The sequence below is a fragment of the Gracilinanus agilis genome, chromosome 3, assembly GCF_016433145.1.
Source record: "Gracilinanus agilis isolate LMUSP501 chromosome 3, AgileGrace, whole genome shotgun sequence".
NCBI lineage: Eukaryota > Metazoa > Chordata > Mammalia > Didelphimorphia > Didelphidae > Gracilinanus > Gracilinanus agilis.
The window spans coordinates 615,759,317-615,776,911 of NC_058132.1; the positions used below are offsets into that span (position 1 = coordinate 615,759,317).

The window sequence follows — 17,595 nt, forward strand, 5'->3', positions numbered from 1 at the left end:
CCTCCCTTCCTTCCTTCCTTCCTTCCTTCCTTCCTTCCTTCCTTCCTTCCTTCCTTCCTTCCTTCCTTCCTTCCTTCCTTCCTTTCTTCTTTCCTCTCTTCCAATTCTATTCTCCACCTCCCTCTCCCAAACCCAGGTACGGCTTTATCCAAGCCCCTAGTTTCCTAGCTCTGGTTGTTTTGTGCAGGTGATGTTAAAGAACAAGTATGGACCGATGTGGAAGTCAACTTTTCTCCCTTATACCAATGTGTATCTGGCCAGCGCATCATTGATGGAGCAGCTGATGAGGCAGGAGGGAAAATACCCTTTACGCCACGATATGGCTCTGTGGAAGGAGCACCGTGACAGTCGAGGATTTGCCTATGGGCCCTTCACCACGTGAGCCCTGGGATACGGGAATGGGAAGGGACTGGGTCACTGCTTGTTTTAGTGGGCAGCAGCTAACCATGGGTACTTTGGGAATGGATGAATAAATGAATGAAACTTTTATTAAGTATTCACAATGTGCAAAGCACTATGCTAAGAGTTTGGGGAGTAAGTAGAAAAGTAAGGGAGTCCCTGTTCTCAAGGAGCTCACATTCTAGATGGGGAGCTAACATCTCTGTCAAGTTTCAGCTATAAGTTAGATGGAAAAGACCACAGTCCAAGATCTCTTCTCTAATGTCATTTTCACTGATAAAATGATATCAGTTTCTGATGTTGAACCATTTGATGGTGACACCATGTAGTCTCAATGTAGCTAGGACCAGACATTGGGCCCTTTTGGGCCTGACACCAAAGCTAAGACGGGGATGTTTAGGTTTCCTGTAGTAGAGAACTATAAGCCAGAAATATCTTGTTTGTAGACCTGTACTTGGAAATGACCTGAGAAACCACCTAGTCTAATCTCCTTTTATAGATCTGGAAACCTAGAGAGGTAGGACAATTTGCTCAATGTCACATCCAGAGCCAGAATTCAAACTCAGAACCTCTGACTTGGAATTGAGCATTTTCCCATTGTACCTTGCTGAATCCTAGGAAGTTTTTGTTTGAAAACAAACATTTTCAAGTTACATTGAAATCCTAATTTAACATATTTGACTAAGGCTGTTAAAATATGATCTTATATCACTTTAGGTCATGAGTCATCAATTTTAATTAAAAAAAGAAAAATTACAACTGAAATTTATTTCGTGCTTTGCAGCTTGGTGGCCCAGTGGATAGAGTGTTGGGCCTGGAGCCAGGAAGACTCATCTTCATGAGTTCAAACCTGATTTTAGATCCTGGGCAAGTCACTTAACCCTTTTTGCCTCCTTTTCCTCATGTATAAAACGAGCTGGAGAAGGACATGGAAAATCACCCCACTATCTCTGCCAAGAAAATTCCAAATGGGGTCTCTAAGAGTTGGAAATGGCTGGAAAATGACTGAACAACAAAAATTTTCAAATGACTTTCCCCACAACAGTCTAATAAAGTGCATGGTGTACCCACTATTATCCCCATTTTACAGATTCAGAAACAGAGAAGCCAATCCTATAAGTAGTAAATAAGGGATCTTAAATCTATGTCCTTTCGCCTTTTTGTTGTTCTTCTTCTTCTTTTGGGGTACAGGCTAAAAAAATGTTTTTTTCTGAGAAAGGCACACAATTGTGTCCCACTGTCTTTGGTTTCTAGTCCAGTGAGCTCTCCAAACCACAGTGCCTCTGGGTGACATCTGTTTAAATTGAGAAGATCCTTTCATAGCTGCATTTCAGATGAGTTTGAAAGTTGTGCCAAGAGAACTGAATTCCATTTGGTTGATTTTATGTATCAGTTGCCGATGGAAATAGAACCCAGGACTAGAGCTAGAAGAGAGCTCAGAAGCCCAAGATACTTTTAAAATCATGGGAAAGCAGATGAGTGAATTTCCACTTCAGGAAGTAATCAGATATTCGAGGCATCATTTGATCAACAATAATAAGTAGTCACAAGTAAAATTAAATGTTTTGTTTTTGGTCACTGGACACGCCTATCCTCTTCAAGTCTCATTTTGAACTAAAGAGTCTCTTCTTATACTGAGAAATGAGACTTACAAGGAACTCCTCCCTTCATGTTATTGCTGAACTCCTTCTGTGTTTTGGCAGTATCAGAAATAAGACTGATTTTTTACCTTGTATTCCATAGAATAATCTTTGGATTGTCACATGCAGGTCCTATAGTTAACCTGGGGTGGAAGAAGAATAATTTAGTTCAGAAAAAACCATCCAAATAGGCCAGGAAGGTGACACAATGGATAAAGTGCTGAATCCAGAATCTCTAACTTCGAATTCAGCCTCAGAAATGCATTACCTGTGTAATCTTGGCTCAGTCACTTAACCTCTGTAAAATGGAAATAATAACAGCACCTGCCTCCCTGAAGGACAGAATGAAATAAATTTTTCAAAGTACTTTACAAACCTATAAGTACTAGCTACTAGTCCTTTCCATCTCTTAATTGCCTCTGTAACTGAGACCTCAGGCTCTATCCCTATTTGTCCATTAAATCAAACCCATGCTATTCATGCCCATCCTCTACTCCCATTCCATTCTCTATTCCCATTATAATCATCATCATCATCGTTATTATTGTCTGGGCGTAGCTCAATAAATGCCTCTTCATTAACAAATGGGAAATCAAACAACTGAGCTCCTGATAGAGTCCATGTCCTGTTATCACCTACTTAGAAATGTTTTCTTGTTGGGTTCAATGACTACATAGAACGTCTCAGAATAGGAAGGAACCTTAGTGGCCATGCAATACATTTTCTGTGTTTTATAGGTCTCAAATATATGAATTAGTAAAGAGTAATCTCTCTTCCTGTGAGATCTTAAGTTAAAGCTATTGTCAGATAAGAGTTTTTTAAAAACACCAGAAAGCATTTTAATTTTTAGAAATTAACTTAAAATTTGAAAACCTGCTTCTCTCCATCCTTTCCCTTTTCCTGATTGGGTGAGAATTTGGGTGTCAAGCCCCAGGTGTCTTCCTTTTGAGAAAGAGCACTTCAGTAGGTACAGACAATTGATCTCCTTGAGTGGATAGGGAAGATGAAAGGATGGTTGGATGATGGTTTGTCACGGGGAGGATGTCTTATATGAGCCCCTTCTCTTCCCTTCCTCTACTCTTTAATATTAAGGAGATGTTAGTACTCATCGCCTCTCAATTTCCTAACCTGAGTAATGGGTGCTTTGGATTAGATGGTCTCTTTTAAAGTCCTTTCTGCCTCTATAACTAAGACCTCAGGCCCTATCCCTAATTTTGACCCTTAAATCAAACCTATGCTATTCATGCCCATCTTCCACCCCCAATCCATATATACCTGTTCCATTCTCTATTCCCATACAGGCCCCTAAGACCCTCTCACCTCTTCTCCCTCTTCCCCTTTGCCTCATACCTGTGCCATCCACAGGGAAGGGGAAGAGTGGTACCAGCTTCGTCAGGCTCTGAATTCACGGATGCTGAAACCATCTGATGCTGCCCTATATACAGATTCCCTGAATGAAGTGGTAGGGGACCTGCTGGTTCAACTAGAAGATATTAAGGCCAAGAGCCTCTCAGGGGACCAGGTGTCTGATGTTGCTAACTTCTTCTACTTTTTTGCCTTGGAAGGTATTTGGGGGTAGAGGGGCAGGGTGAGGAGAAGGAGGCTGAAATTCCAGGGGAAGGGTGGTAAATGCCACTGTCCATTTTGGAAGTTCCTTGTGCCCATTTATCTACCCTTTCCTGCTTCTCTTCTGCTATACAAGCTATTACATACATTCTATTTGAGAAGAGAATTGGATGCCTGAAGCCACCCATCCAACCAGAGATGGAGACCTTTGTCAAGTCTGTGGGGCTCATGTTCAAGAACTCTCTCTATGTTACTTTCCTGCCCAAGTGGACCCGTTCCCTCTTTCCTTTTTGGAATCGTTATTTGGAAAACTGGGACAACATCTTCGCTTTTGGTGAGAGGGCAGAGGTTGGATGCTGGGGCTAAGGCTGAATGGAGTTCAGAGCCAGATTGACCATTATGGGGAGGGTGTCAGGGTGGGTAGGGGAACCCTAGGTACCGGTCTGACTCTCTCCTACAGATTTCTATCTAACCCCTGAATAATCCCAGGGAAGTCATCTGCAGTAGATCTGGCTTGTGGTCATGGTGTTGATCCCTGGAAATTGTACACCCTTAACCTCTCCTTTCCCATTATCCTATGATCTTTGCAGGGAATAAATTGATTGAAGAGAAGCTCAAGGACATAGCAGCAGAGCTACAGGATGGGAATTCTGACAAGATCCGTGTGTCTGGTTACCTGCATTTTCTGCTCTCCTCTGGAGAGCTCACTCCTGATGAGGCTATGGGCAGTTTGGCTGAACTCCTCATGGCTGGAGTGGACACGGTGGGTCTAGGGGCCTTTATGGGAAAGTACGAAGCCAAAATCACAAATTGGACAAACTCTTCCATCCTCTGCCTAATAATCCCTTAAGGTACTTTGGTTACCTGTATAACACAGAATCATAGCATTGGAAGAGAACCTGGACAGGTCTTTGTTAACTTTGGGTAGGTCATTACCTAAACCATCCCAAACTAGTTTACTGTGGTATTTAAACTAGTTGTACTATGTAGTGAAAAAGGATATTGGACCACAAGTTCATGACTTAAAAATTTTTTTTGTACATTTCTAATTTATTTATTTTTAACATTCTTTACTTTAAAATTTTTGAGTTCCAAATTCTCTTTCTCCCTCCCTCTCTTCCTCCATCCACTGATAAGGCAAGCAAAATCATATCAATTATACATGTGAAATCATGAAAAATATATTTTTATGCTAACTCTATTTCATAAAAAAAGCAAAATATGTATAGAAAGTGAGAAAATCATACTTCAGTTTGCATCAATGCTCTCTCTGGAGGTAGATAACATTTTTTCATCATGGGTCCTTTGGACTTATCTTGAATTGTTGTATTGATCAGAATAGCCAAATCTTTCACAGTTGATCATCATTACAATATTGTTGTTATTGTGCACAATGATCTCTCAGGTTTTCCCACTTTAATCTGCATCAATTCATATAGAGGTCTTGCTATATTTTTTTCTAAATCTTTTTTTTTTAAGCCCTTACCTACTATCTTCATATCAATTCTAAAACAGAAGAGAGGCAAAGACTAGGCAATCAAGGTTAAGTGACTTGCCCATGGTCACACAACTAGGAAGTGTCTGAGGCCAGAGTTGTGTTCTACCCATTGTGATCCCCAGCTTCCCCCTTGCCATTTCTTATAATACAATACTATTCCATCATAATCATAAATCATATGCCGCAACTTGATCAGCCATTCCCCAGTTAATGAGCATTCCCTCAATTTTCAGTTCTTTGCTACCACAAAAAGACCTGCTATAAACATTTTTGTATGGATAGATTCATTTCCTTTTTCTTTTATTTTTTTGGGGGGATACAGAACTAATAACAGTATTATTGGGTCAAAGGGTATGCCTGACTTTATAGCTCTTTTGGGCATAGTTATAAATTATATTCTAGAATGGTTGTACCAATTCACAACTCCACCAACAGTTCATTTAGTATACCTATTTTCCTTCATCCTCTCCAGCATTTATCTTTTCTGATAGGTGCAAGGCAGTACTTCAAAGTTATTTAATTTGCCTTTCTCTTATTTGTGATTTAGAGAATTTTTTCATATGCCTATAGGTAGCTTTGATTTCTTCTTCTGAAAATTACCTGTTCATATTCCTTGATATTTACCGGTTAGGGAATGGCACTTATTTTTATAAATTTGACTCAATCCTTCATATATTTGAGAAATGAAGTCCTTATTAGAGAAACTTGATGTAAATTAAAAAATATATATGTATATACATTTTTATATGATTTCATTGTCTATGATACCTTTTAGCAAAAAGTAGTTTCCTTGATTATCTCTTTTAGCCCTTAATTTTAGCTTTGTGTGTCTTTATATTTCAAGTGTGTCTCTTGTAAACAACATATTGCTGGATTCTGATTTTTAATCCATTCTGCTATTTACTTCTATTATGTGGGTGAGTTCATCCCATTCACTACCCTCCTCAAAAATTTGTTTTGCTTCTGACCACTTCGTCCCTTAACTTTCCCTCCCTTTTATTATTCCCTTCTCATATCTCTTATCTCTTTCCTTGCCTATTTTACTACTGGGAAAAAGGATAGATAGTTAGATTAGATAGATAGATAAATAGGTATAAGCTCTTCCTTATGCACCTCTTTTTTTGTGAGAAATCTGGTATGATCCTGACTGTGGCTCTATGACACTGAATTATTTCTTTTTGGATGTTTACAATAATTTCTTCTTGTCATGGGAGCTCTGGGATTGGGCTATGATATATCTGGGAGTTTCTTTCAGGAGGTGATCAACAGATTGTTTTATTTTTTATTGTCCCTTCTGGTTCTAGGATATTGGGACAATTTTGAAATATGATACGAGGCTCTTTTTGTGATGATGGCTTTCATGAGTCCAATAATTTTTAAATGATCTCTCCTTGATTTGTTTTTCAGGTCAGCATTTTTTTTGATGGGATATTTTACATTTTCTTCTATTTTAAAAATTTGTTTTGTTGTTTCTTGATGTCTCCCAGAGCCATTAGCTTCCACCTCCCCATTTTTAGATATAATTTCTAAACATAATTTTCTTCAATGAATTTTTGTACCTTGTTTACCATAAGGCCAATGCTGTTATTTTTAAGATGTTATTTTCTTCAATATTTTTTGTGCCTCTTTCACTGAGCAGTTTATTCTCTTTTCATAATTTTCTCTTATCGCTTTCATTTCTTTTGCCATTTTTTGATTCTAGCTCTTTCTTTAAAGCTTCCAAGAATTCTTGTCAGGCTTTTTGTCTTTTGAGATTGTGTTTTGATCATCCCTGGCTCTGTAGTAGCTTTTTATGGTCAAGTTAATTTTTTTTTGGTTTGACTATTTTTCTAAGACTATTTCTTGACCCTGAATTTTATATTAAATGCTGATCTCTGCTCATCTGGGGATGGTGAAGCACTGTGCCAAACTTCTATTTTTTTTGTACTGCTGTTTTTAGAACTGGGTCTGGGTAGGGTGATGTTTTCTGTAAGTTTTCAGTGTTTCTAAGGTAGTGTTATTCTGGGGGAAGTCACTGCTCTCGGTCTCCATTCTGATCTTTACCCAAGAAAGGCCTCTGATCCCTGAAGTCCCAAGTTCTAGTGCTCTTCTTGGCTCTGGAACTATGATCAGGTCCTTTGTTCCTTTGTGACTGACCACAAGCATGCCTCTCTTCCCTGGAACTGTAATCCTGAATTACATATGGGCAGTAGAGTTGCCAGTGCCCAGTGCCAGCAAAGTGACTCTTGTAATCTCTTTTTTGACCAGTTGTCTGACCCCCTTACTGTCTTTGAGCTAAGAGCTCCTGAAGCTGCTTGCTACTGTTGAAGCCACCTCAGAGGTTTTTGAAATTGCCTCTGAGAACTACACTTAGTAATGCTGTTCATGTGCTTTCTGTGCTGGCTCCCACCCAGTTTGTCGCAGACCTCCCCTACTGAGTGCCTGAGTTGTTTTAGGCTGGAAAAATGTCTTTCTCTGACATTTGTTGCCTTTGCTGCCCCAAAATTCTACTTGAAGTGTTATTTTGGCCATTTGAAAGGGAATATTGGGAGAGTTTGACTGGGTTGTTGCTTCTAATCTGCCATCTTGGTTCTACCAGTTTGTGTGACTAACTCATTGTGTGTGATCTTGGCCTAATCCCTTGTCCTCTTCAGACCTCAGTTCCCTTATCTGCAAAATAAAAACCTTGATGACTTCCTTTTTTTAAATATAATTTTATTTTAAAGTATTTTTCCATGGTTACATAATTCATGTTCTAGCAATTTCACTGGGTTATACATGTATTAAGCCTTGATGACTTCTAAGGTCCCTTAGAGTTCTAGTTTTCTGAGACTCTCTTGAAGACACCTTCCCATCACAACTTGACTCCCACCAAGTAATGGAGTGTTCACAACCTTCTTCAATTATTTGTTCCTGGGTACTTTTCCCAACAGTTGGGAAATTCTTTCCCAGTTTTAATTAGATTCATTCTTGCTAAAATTTATGTGCATTCCTTCTTGGTTAGCCCTGTGCTGAGTCAGTGGACAACTACCCAGTTAGTGCTGACCTCAAGAGAACTGTTTATAGCTATTGTACTCAGATCTCCTCCACCTTCTTTTATGATGCAGAATAGAGTAATAAAAGGAGAATCAGACCTGATTTCAGGAAGACATGGGTTCAAAACCTACTTCTGACGTTAGCTGGGTGATCATGGGAAAACTACCTCTCTGAATCTCATAGTAAGCACTAAATAAATGGTAGTAATTATTATTATAAATTTGAATAACTGAAGCATCATCTTAAAGTTGTGGTCTGCTCTGACCTCTTGTATCTTTGTTTCACATGCTAATGCATAGAAGCCAAAATGTCAGCATTTTGTGGTGGTAAAGGCTTTCGCTGGTATTGGAGTCAGAAAATGTCAATGTGAGTGCTGGCTCAGATACATCTTAGTTGTGCAACTTCTTAATCACAAGTCCTTTGGCCTCTGTGCCTCAGTTTCCTTACCTGTAAAATTGAGAATTTTACTAATATTTGCACCAACTACCTCCTAGGGACTATGGGAGGAAAATTAGACTCTGCCCATTTCTCCAATTGCTAGTCCTGTCATCTGTCCACTCTTGCTTAGTCCATTAATAGACTTCACATCATCTTTCTTGGCTTTGCTTCCTTCTAGACTTCCAACACATTGACTTGGGCCCTTTACCACCTGGCTCAGGATCCAGAGACCCAGGAAGCCCTGTACAAGGAGGTGGTGGGAGTTGTGCCTCCTGGGAAGATACCTCAATACAAGGACTTTGCTCACATGCCCCTGCTCAAAGCAGTGCTTAAGGAAACTCTCCGGTATGATTCATAGGCTTTGTAGTGGAGTAGGGCCTAAGAAAGACCAGAATGAAGAGGATAAAGTGGAAGAGCTGAGGGTGGAGGTAAAGATGGGTGTAGTAGTAGGGACCTAGAAGTGGGAAACAGGGACCTGATTGGAAAGAAGGAGGTGGGAGGGAAGAGAAGGGGCATTGATTCTGGGAGAACAAGAGGGCTGGGGGTGGTAAGGGAAAGCATTAACCTGCATCTCTCCTGAGGTATGCCCCTGATTCCCTTCTCTCATGTACCCATCCCATAGCCTCTATCCTGTTGTCCCCATAAACTCAAGAGTCAACACAGAAAAGGATGTCATAGTGGGCGACTTTCTCTTCCCTAAGAATGTGAGTGGGGCTAGAGAATCCTGGGAGGCGGTCAGATTGAGAAGATTGGGAAGTGGGTACCTGGGATGGGGATGCTAGAATTTGGGAAGGGAGAAGCCATTAAGGAGAACAGTGGCCATGACTTCTACCTGGCTCTGAGATGCCTTAGACTTATCAGATTCAGAGCTGAAAAGTACTTCAGATGTCATATAAAGGTAACTAGGTGGTACAATGAACAGACTGTTGGATTTGGAGTCAGAAATACCTAAGTTCAAATCCTACCTTAGATATTTTCCTAGCTGTGTAATCCTGGGCAAATGATTTAACCTTTATCAGCTTCAGTCTTCTCATCTGTAAAATGGGAAAAATAATAGCACCTACATCCCAGAGTGGTTATGAGCATCAAATGAGGTGATGATATATATATGCATATATATGTTGTCATTATTATTATTGATGCTGCTGTTGTTTTAATCTAGTTCATCCCCCATTTGAAATTTTAGGCCAAGAGAAATCTGACTTGCACCAATTTATAGAGGTAGCAATAGAGTTGAGCTTCTGACCCTCCTAGGACAGTTATGGCAAACCTTTTATAAACTACAACCCTCATGCCGCATGTGAGCCTACCTTATCCCAGACAGAGGAGGGAGGAAGCACTCCCATTGGGCTGTTGGGCAGAGGGGTGGGTGATGTGAAAAACATCTTCAGGCATGGTAGAGATGGGGAAGAGAGCAGCCCCCTCTGGTGTGCATGCCATAGGTTTGCCAACACAGCCCTAGAACAACCCTCTTTCCACTATACTTTCTCTTCTTGCTGTTCTTTTGTAGACCCAGTTTGTATTGTGTCACTATGTAATGTCCCGTGACCCAGACACCTTCCCATCTCCCAAGAAGTTTCTGCCACGGCGATGGCTACGGGGAAACCAGACTGGACCTGTGGGAGGCAACCATGCCTTTGGCTCCTTACCCTTTGGCTATGGGGTCCGAGCCTGTTTGGGCCGACGAATTGCTGAGCTCGAGATGTATTTGGTGCTGTCGAGGGTAAGGGATGGTAGGAACTGGTGAAGGGAGTACTAGAAAAAGCCTTAATGTGGTTAATGGGAAAGAGAATCAAGGACAAAGGAGAGCTAGGCTGGTCTAATGGAGGAGGAAACAAGATATAGGAGTGCAATAGAAGGGGTTGATGGAGGGAGGAACTAGAGACAGGGGAGAGATAAGGATCAGTTAATGAAAGGATAACCAGTGACAGAAGAGGGATGGGAGAGGGGATAATGGAGAAGGAAATCAGGGATATAGGTGGGAGATGTAGTTAATGGAAGAGAGAATGAAAAATGAAAAAGGATAGAAAATTGATAAAAGGGAACTTTGGGTAGAAATGAATGAGAATAGTTGATACAGGGGAGACTCAGAGCCAGTATAGGGTCTCTATCCAGAGAAAGTATAGACAGCATAATGGGCCGTTAATTGATGGGGGAGCCAGGGATAGGGGAAGGACTGGTAAAGATGAAAAGAGGAGTTTTAATGGAGGGGGAGCAGCTAGGTGGCTCAGTGGATTAAGAGCCAGTTCTAGAAACTGGAGGTCCTGGGTTCAAATCTGACCTCTGACACTTCCTAGTTGCATGACCTTGGGCAAGTCACTTAATCCCCCTTACTGCTCTTCTGCCTTGGAATTAATTCTAAGATAGATGGTAAAAGTTTAAAAAAAAAAAAAAGAGGCAATGGAGGAATGAGGTAGTAGTGGTGGTGTTAATGGAAAGAAGAGCTATAATAATGGTCAATAGAGCAACTGGGTAGGTATTAATGGAGGGAGGTAAGAAATAGAGCCTAGAGGGGTTGGGATTTGGAGTAGGGTTGATGGAAAAGGAATTTACTTTGAGAGGGACACTGAAAGTGGCCATAGCTCTGAAGTGAATCCCTTAGAAGGATTACAGTGGTTTAGGTCCCAGGAAATAAAGTTTGGGGAAAGTCACTGGATAGGGGTAGGCAAAGGAAAGTAGTTTGAAGTCACTAATTCCTCTTATTTGTTCTTCAGCTGATCCAGCAATATGAGGTAACCTTGTCTCCTGGGATGAAGAAAGTATACCCTTTGGCACGAGTTGTCTTGGTGCCGGACAAGCTGGTTAGCCTGAATTTCCACAAGAGGAGCCCCTAAATCATGAGGCATCCTCTCGCTCTTAACTAGCCAGATTTCTTTCTCTGCCAGGAAGCAAGCCCAGTTCTTAGCTCCCACCCTGTGCCTTGCCAGTCCTAATTGTAATGGAGGAAAGAAATCCCCTTGGACTCTTACCTAAAACACACAGGATGAGCTCCAGGCATCTCCTGAAGATCTGGAAGAACCAAACTTGGGTTCTACCACCTTTGTTCTGTCTGTTCAGATGTCCCTTCTTTGATGTCCTTGGTACATAGAAATATGCTTAATAAACTGTCTGTAAGTGATTATGGAATCTGTCTGCTTAGAACAAGTCTCAGTCCTTCTCTCCCTTCTGTTTTCCCTCTTCTCCCTTTCCCTCGCTCACTTGATCATCCTGGTAACGAAAATGACATTATATAACCTTAGTAAAGATGTTACAAGTACTTTTTAGCCTCACTCTCCCAGAATTGAACCAGATCCATCTTCCCCTTAGGGTTCTAGGAGTACTGTTGAAGGGTTGGGGTAGCTCTTCTGGATTGCTATCAGCTTAATTAAGTACCTATTCCAGGTAAGAACAACCCATGAGAATCCCCAGATTGGGTAACAAATTAAGATTAATTAGCTTTTGTACTGGGATATTTACTTCAAAGATAAGAAATAAAACCATTCACCCCCCCCCCCAACACCAGAAGAACATTCTATTCCTTATACCACTGCAGTCTCTGGAAAGAGTGGGCTCAGACAGTGCCGAGTCTTTTTTAGTATTGGTCCTACTACACTCATATTCAAATTTGGCATCCCTTCTGGAGTTAATCTCAGCTGCCATACTCTGGGCTCTGGAGATCCCAAGATTCCTCCTCAAGCCCAAAACATAGCAGGTCTCAAAACCTGGCATGGAAGTGACATTTGGATATCAAGAACCTCAGGAGGCTCACTCTCCTGATCTTTTGAAACTCAGCTATAACCTTCAAAGGAATCTTCTTCGCCTAAAACGAAGGAACAAACACCAAGGTATAGAACCAAGGACTGTATTCACCATCCACATGTTGGCCTTGGATAGGGAGGGCAGTGGCCTCCCCCTAATAGCATTGCCTTTATTCTCTCACCAGAATGCCATGAACAGGAAGGCGCCAACTGAAAGGAAGAAAGACAAGACTGAGTAATGCCATCTAATAGCCCCTTAGTCTGGCTACGCAGCTGTGGCCAATCAAAGGGATTTCTTGTCACAATACGGTTAGCAGACAGGAACCAATTATAGAACTTCTGCATGGGGAATTGCTTCCAAGACACCCTGCATGAACAGAAGGACTGGACTCAATGGACAGCCCCATGTTACTTAGTGTTTCTGGTCTGGCAAAATATTTAGTGCTTCTTTCACTTTGAAACAGACAATTTGAGAGTTAGAAACAACCCGAGATGAGTAGTATTTCCTTTGGATCCAATCCCCTGACTCCCCAGAGAGGTGACTGTTGTTACCTCAAGGGGTAACGTTTAGGTGACTATTCCTAATACTATAGTTACACTTCCTGAGCCCCCAAGTACTTCTCATTAATAATCAGCCAATAGACTTAATTGTCTTTTAGAAAAGGCATTTACTCAAATGGCATTGTGAAAACTGTAGTTGCAAAGCATTGCCCGCCCCCAAGCCTGGGGCTTACTCTCCACAATTACATAGTCTATAGTGGGTTGAAGAGTGAGCAAAAACCTAGGGTGCAATGGTAATGAGACAGTCATGTAAAGGCACATAAGGCTGAGGTAGCTCCTAACTGGAACTGTAGGTCCTTAATGTAAGTCCTTTATTTCTATAGAGAATCCTTACAAAGTTCACTGCTAGGCATAGGTGATGAATGAGTTATTCTGCTACCTCCTCAAAGGGCATAGCATCTCATTTGGATGGGTGACTCAGCTAACTCCTCATAGGACACGAATGGGTGTATCCATGTTGGCATGTTCACTTAGCTGCTGGATGGTTCAGCTGACTCTTCATAGGGTTGGTTATCTTTGCAGGTTTATCTGCTGGGCTTCCTGTGTCGCTGATACTTTCTTCTTCTTCTTCTTCTTCTTCTTCTTCTTCTTCTTCTTCTTCTTCTTCTTCCTCTTCCTCTTCCTCTTCCTCTTCTTCTTCCTCTTCCTCTTCTTCTTCTTCTTCTTTTTTTTTTGGATTAAGCAATTGTGGTCTTCTCCACTTCTAGCTTTTGGCTAGGTTAGATGGTGGTGTGCTCTTTGCTGAAGTACTATAGTTCTCTTTTTAAATGGAGTGCTAGCATGTTCTTCAGAGACATATAGCCTAGGACTAGTAGAAGCTTCTAGCACCTGACTGCCCAGAAGACCTACAAGTACCTGGACATGAGTGTTGGGGAATCACTGAAGCAATGATCCCTCTGTTAGAGGGCATCATTTCCTGTCAACCTCATGAAAGCCTGGGTGATGCCACTTGTGAACTTTATAATGTCCTCCCACCACTACCCCCAATTGCACAGAGCTGGATCTCCTTCAGGAAGACCCCGAACCTTCGAAGTGCCCCACTTTGACCTGAGGATAGGATCTGACCCCTTTCAACCATAAAATTACTACACATGTGCTACCTACAACTTTCCCAGTTCGAGGCACCTCTCCATGTGTGCTTGTCAGATGCCCTATCCCTTAGTGCACTTATTCATTCCCATCTTGCCTTTGCCTATTTCCTAGTTGAACTCCCCAGAGATGCTGACTTTCCTTTCAGGCTATAGTTATATAGCCACATAATTACATGGCCATGATTGAGCCACAGCCATGTGCCACTAACCCCAACCCCTTGTACCCACAGGTTCACCAGCTGGTGACGATGGATGAATTGAAGCAATGGTTGGGTGCCATTTTCCTCTCTGACATCTTTCAAGCCCTAGTGCTTAGCCCTGCTGGCACTGATGCTCCTAATACCTGAGAATCCCAGTGTCCTTGTTTCTTGTACAGCACTCCAAATCCTAATTTTGACTTCCTCAGGGTTGTAGGCCTGAGATTTGTCACCTTCCAGGTGGCCAGAATATAAGTCAGATGTAAGAAGCAGATTTTTTGGGAAAAAAAAAATTCTTCCTCATTCAGAGCAGGATCCTCTCAGTGAAGGACCCCTTTATTTATGCCGATCAGTCAATTCTATTTTTCAGGTTGTTATTGGGCTCTTCTCTAGCCAGATGAACGTCTGGAGAGGAAGGTATTGAGGCAGAATGTGCTCTGAAGGAAGTCATTGTCTTTGCTGACCTTTCCATATTTATTTAAGCTGTTCAAAGTCTTCTAGCCTTTCAAGGTGTAGAATGCTTTATTTACAGCTAGGTGGTACAGGAAATAGAGCATTGGGCTTAGAATCAGGAAGACTTAAGTTCATATGTAGCCTCAGATACATACTAAGTAAGATATGTGACCTTGGGCAAGTCACTTAGCCTCTGCTTTGGTTTCCTCATCTGTAAAATGAGGCTAGCCACTACCTCCCAGGAGTGGTATGACGACCAAATGAGACAATAATTGGAAAAGTGCTTAGCCAAGAGCCTGGCATGTAGTAAGGGCCATATACACATTTCCTGTTATTACTGTTTACACCTGAAAGGGCTCTGTCTTTCCACTTCCTTATCTCTTTGTCCTTCAGGGCCTTAATCTTTACAAAAATCTAAATGGGGAACACTTTTACAGATTAATCCTCATAGTAAGGGAGGTAGGAGAGGCTCTGTTTCACCCATTTTACCAATTAATTTAAAATGAAAAAAGTACTAAAGAATGAACTATGGTATGATAGATAAGATAGTGAGATCTTGGTTCTTGGGCCTGGCCCTGTGATTGACTTGTGTGTGGCTCTGGGCAAATACTTTCATTTTTCCATAAAATGAGAAGGTTGGACTAAATGACTTCTAGCTCTTAAATTCTAAGTAACAAAAGGGACAGAGTAGTCAAACAATCTGCCTAAGGTCATAAAACAAGTTAGTCAGAGACCTTTAACTTGAACCAAGTGTCCTTTGTGAAGTACTGCCTTCCTCTTTTTCCTTTCTACTCAGAACTTTGCTGTTTTCTTTCTCTCCTGCCAAACACACACTCAAAAACACACTCACACACATGAGAAGTGAATTTCTCATAAGGAGAGAAGACTTTAATATTTTTACCTAAGCATGAGAATTATGAGGAACAAACTGGGATATGAGCAGAAGAGACTGAGAGAGGAGGATGATTTCCAATCTCCAATGGGAGAACCTGACATGGAAGAGTCTGTTCCCTACACAGAGAACTGGAGGGAATGACCAGAAACTGTGGCAGGGAGAAATTCTGGCATGCAGGTAGGGGATGTGAATGGAGGAGCCAGGAAGATCCTGGGAATTTCTTCATCTAGTAAAATGAGGATGATAATATTTGCACTTGTTAGCCTATAGGTTTGTTTTGACAAAAGAGCTTTGTAAACCTTGGGGTGCTATAGAAATTATTATTCTTTCCCTGGAGACTTAAGCGGTACCAAAATATAGAGAAGACCGGAATTTGAAATCTCAGCACTGCTACATGTGTGGCTTTGGGCAAGTCATTTACAGTAAATTCTGTGGGTTTCTGTTTTCCCAGTTGTAAAATGAGAGGGTTGGATTAGATGTCTTTCAAGCCCCTTTCCATCTGTACTCTCTAAATCTCTTTTTTTCCAACATTTTATTTGTATTTTTTAATTCCAAATTTTACAAAACCAAATAAAATAAGCATTTCCATATACAAAGAGAAAGAAGACTGTACATAAATGAAATCAGAAATCTCTTATATGTTTAGCCTACTTTTCTTTATATCTACATAATAAATCCCAAACAAAACTTTCAAAGTTTTCCTGATTGTATTTCCTTCTGGATACCCCACACTCTTCATTTATTTATAGAATTTATCCACAAGTGTCCCAGACCCTCCCTACCTCCCTGCATCACAGAAGGTATCATCCAAAAGACTGACATGTTCATACAGATTAAGTTTTTTATGTTTTCCCTTTCTATTCATGCTCTCGATGTAACCTTCATTATTTGTTCTTCCAGTATTAATTCTGTAACTGTGTATAATGTTCTCTTGGTTCTATTCATTACACTTTCATTTCCTATGTAGTTCTTTCCAAGTTTATTTTTTAAATCCTTATCTTCAGCCTTGGAATCAATACTAAGTATTGGTTCTAAGGCAGAACAGTAATAAGGGCTAGGCAATGGGGGTCAAGTGACTTGCCCAGGATCACACAGCTAGGAATTGTCTGAGGGCACATTTGAACTCAGGACCTCCTGTCTCTGGGCCTGACTTTCAATCCACTGAACCACCCAGCTGCCCCACTTCCCAATTTTTTAAAAAAATCTGCTCATTGCTTCTTATTTCATCACAATCATATACCACAATTTGTTTAGCCATTCCTCAATTGATGAACATCTTCTCAATTTCCAATTTTTTGCAACACAAAGAGAACTGCTATAAATATTTTGGAACATGTGAGTTATTTTCCTTTTCCCTGATCTCCTTGGGAAACAAATCCAGCAATGATATTGTTGGATCTAAGGGTATATACAATTTTAACTCTGTAGGTGTAATTCCAAATTGCTCTCCAAAATCAGTTCACAGCCCCACCAACAGCATATTAGTATCTCCATTTTCCCATATTCCCTCCAATATTTGCCATTTTGCCCTTTTGTCATCTTAGCCAGTCTTATGGATGAGAGATGACATCTCAGAATTATTTTAATTATTTTGGTTTGCATTTCTCTAATCATTAATGATAGAGAGAATTTTTTCATATACCTTTATATAGCTTTGATTTCTTCATCTGAAAATTGGCCGTCAACATCTTTTTGCCCATTTATCAATTGGGGGATGGCTCTTATTCTTTTAAATTTGACAAAATTCTCTATTTTAGATGAGACCTCTATCTGAGAGGCTGTCTATAAAAATTTTTCTAATCTCTAAATCTATGATTAGAAGTCTAAGGTCACTTATCAGCATTCTAAATATTTCCCTGGGTCTAACCAGGTCAGGTGGACAGCTACAGATAAAGGTCTGAGACTCTATGAACTGTGGCTCCATCCTGATAACCAGCTCCTACAGAGCCAAAATGGAAGGGGGAGGAATCAAGAGGATGGGAAAGGTCCTGGGAAAAGAGAATCTCCATGTCATTAGAGAATGACAGTGGAAGACTTGAGAGTCCAAAGGTGTTCGGTCCCTGTCTAAGTCCCAGCACTTCAGGGCATGGGCTCTCAAACCCTAT

At 40.9% G+C, this 17,595-nt stretch overlaps 1 protein-coding gene across 1 annotated transcript in view; it reads left to right on the plus strand.

Moving 5' to 3' along the window:
* LOC123242736 (sterol 26-hydroxylase, mitochondrial) overlaps nucleotides 1-11,674 on the plus strand; it is a 31,344-nt gene extending 19,670 nt beyond the window's left edge. The window contains exons 2-9 of the mRNA XM_044670754.1: nucleotides 188-378; nucleotides 3,405-3,604; nucleotides 3,742-3,939; nucleotides 4,196-4,368; nucleotides 8,735-8,901; nucleotides 9,179-9,260; nucleotides 10,067-10,279; nucleotides 11,271-11,674. Of these exons, the coding sequence (XP_044526689.1) occupies nucleotides 188-378; nucleotides 3,405-3,604; nucleotides 3,742-3,939; nucleotides 4,196-4,368; nucleotides 8,735-8,901; nucleotides 9,179-9,260; nucleotides 10,067-10,279; nucleotides 11,271-11,390 (1,344 nt within the window). The 3' untranslated portion in view covers nucleotides 11,391-11,674. The remainder of the gene's footprint in view (nucleotides 1-187; nucleotides 379-3,404; nucleotides 3,605-3,741; nucleotides 3,940-4,195; nucleotides 4,369-8,734; nucleotides 8,902-9,178; nucleotides 9,261-10,066; nucleotides 10,280-11,270) is intronic.
* The last annotated feature ends 5,921 nt before the right edge of the window (nucleotides 11,675-17,595 follow it).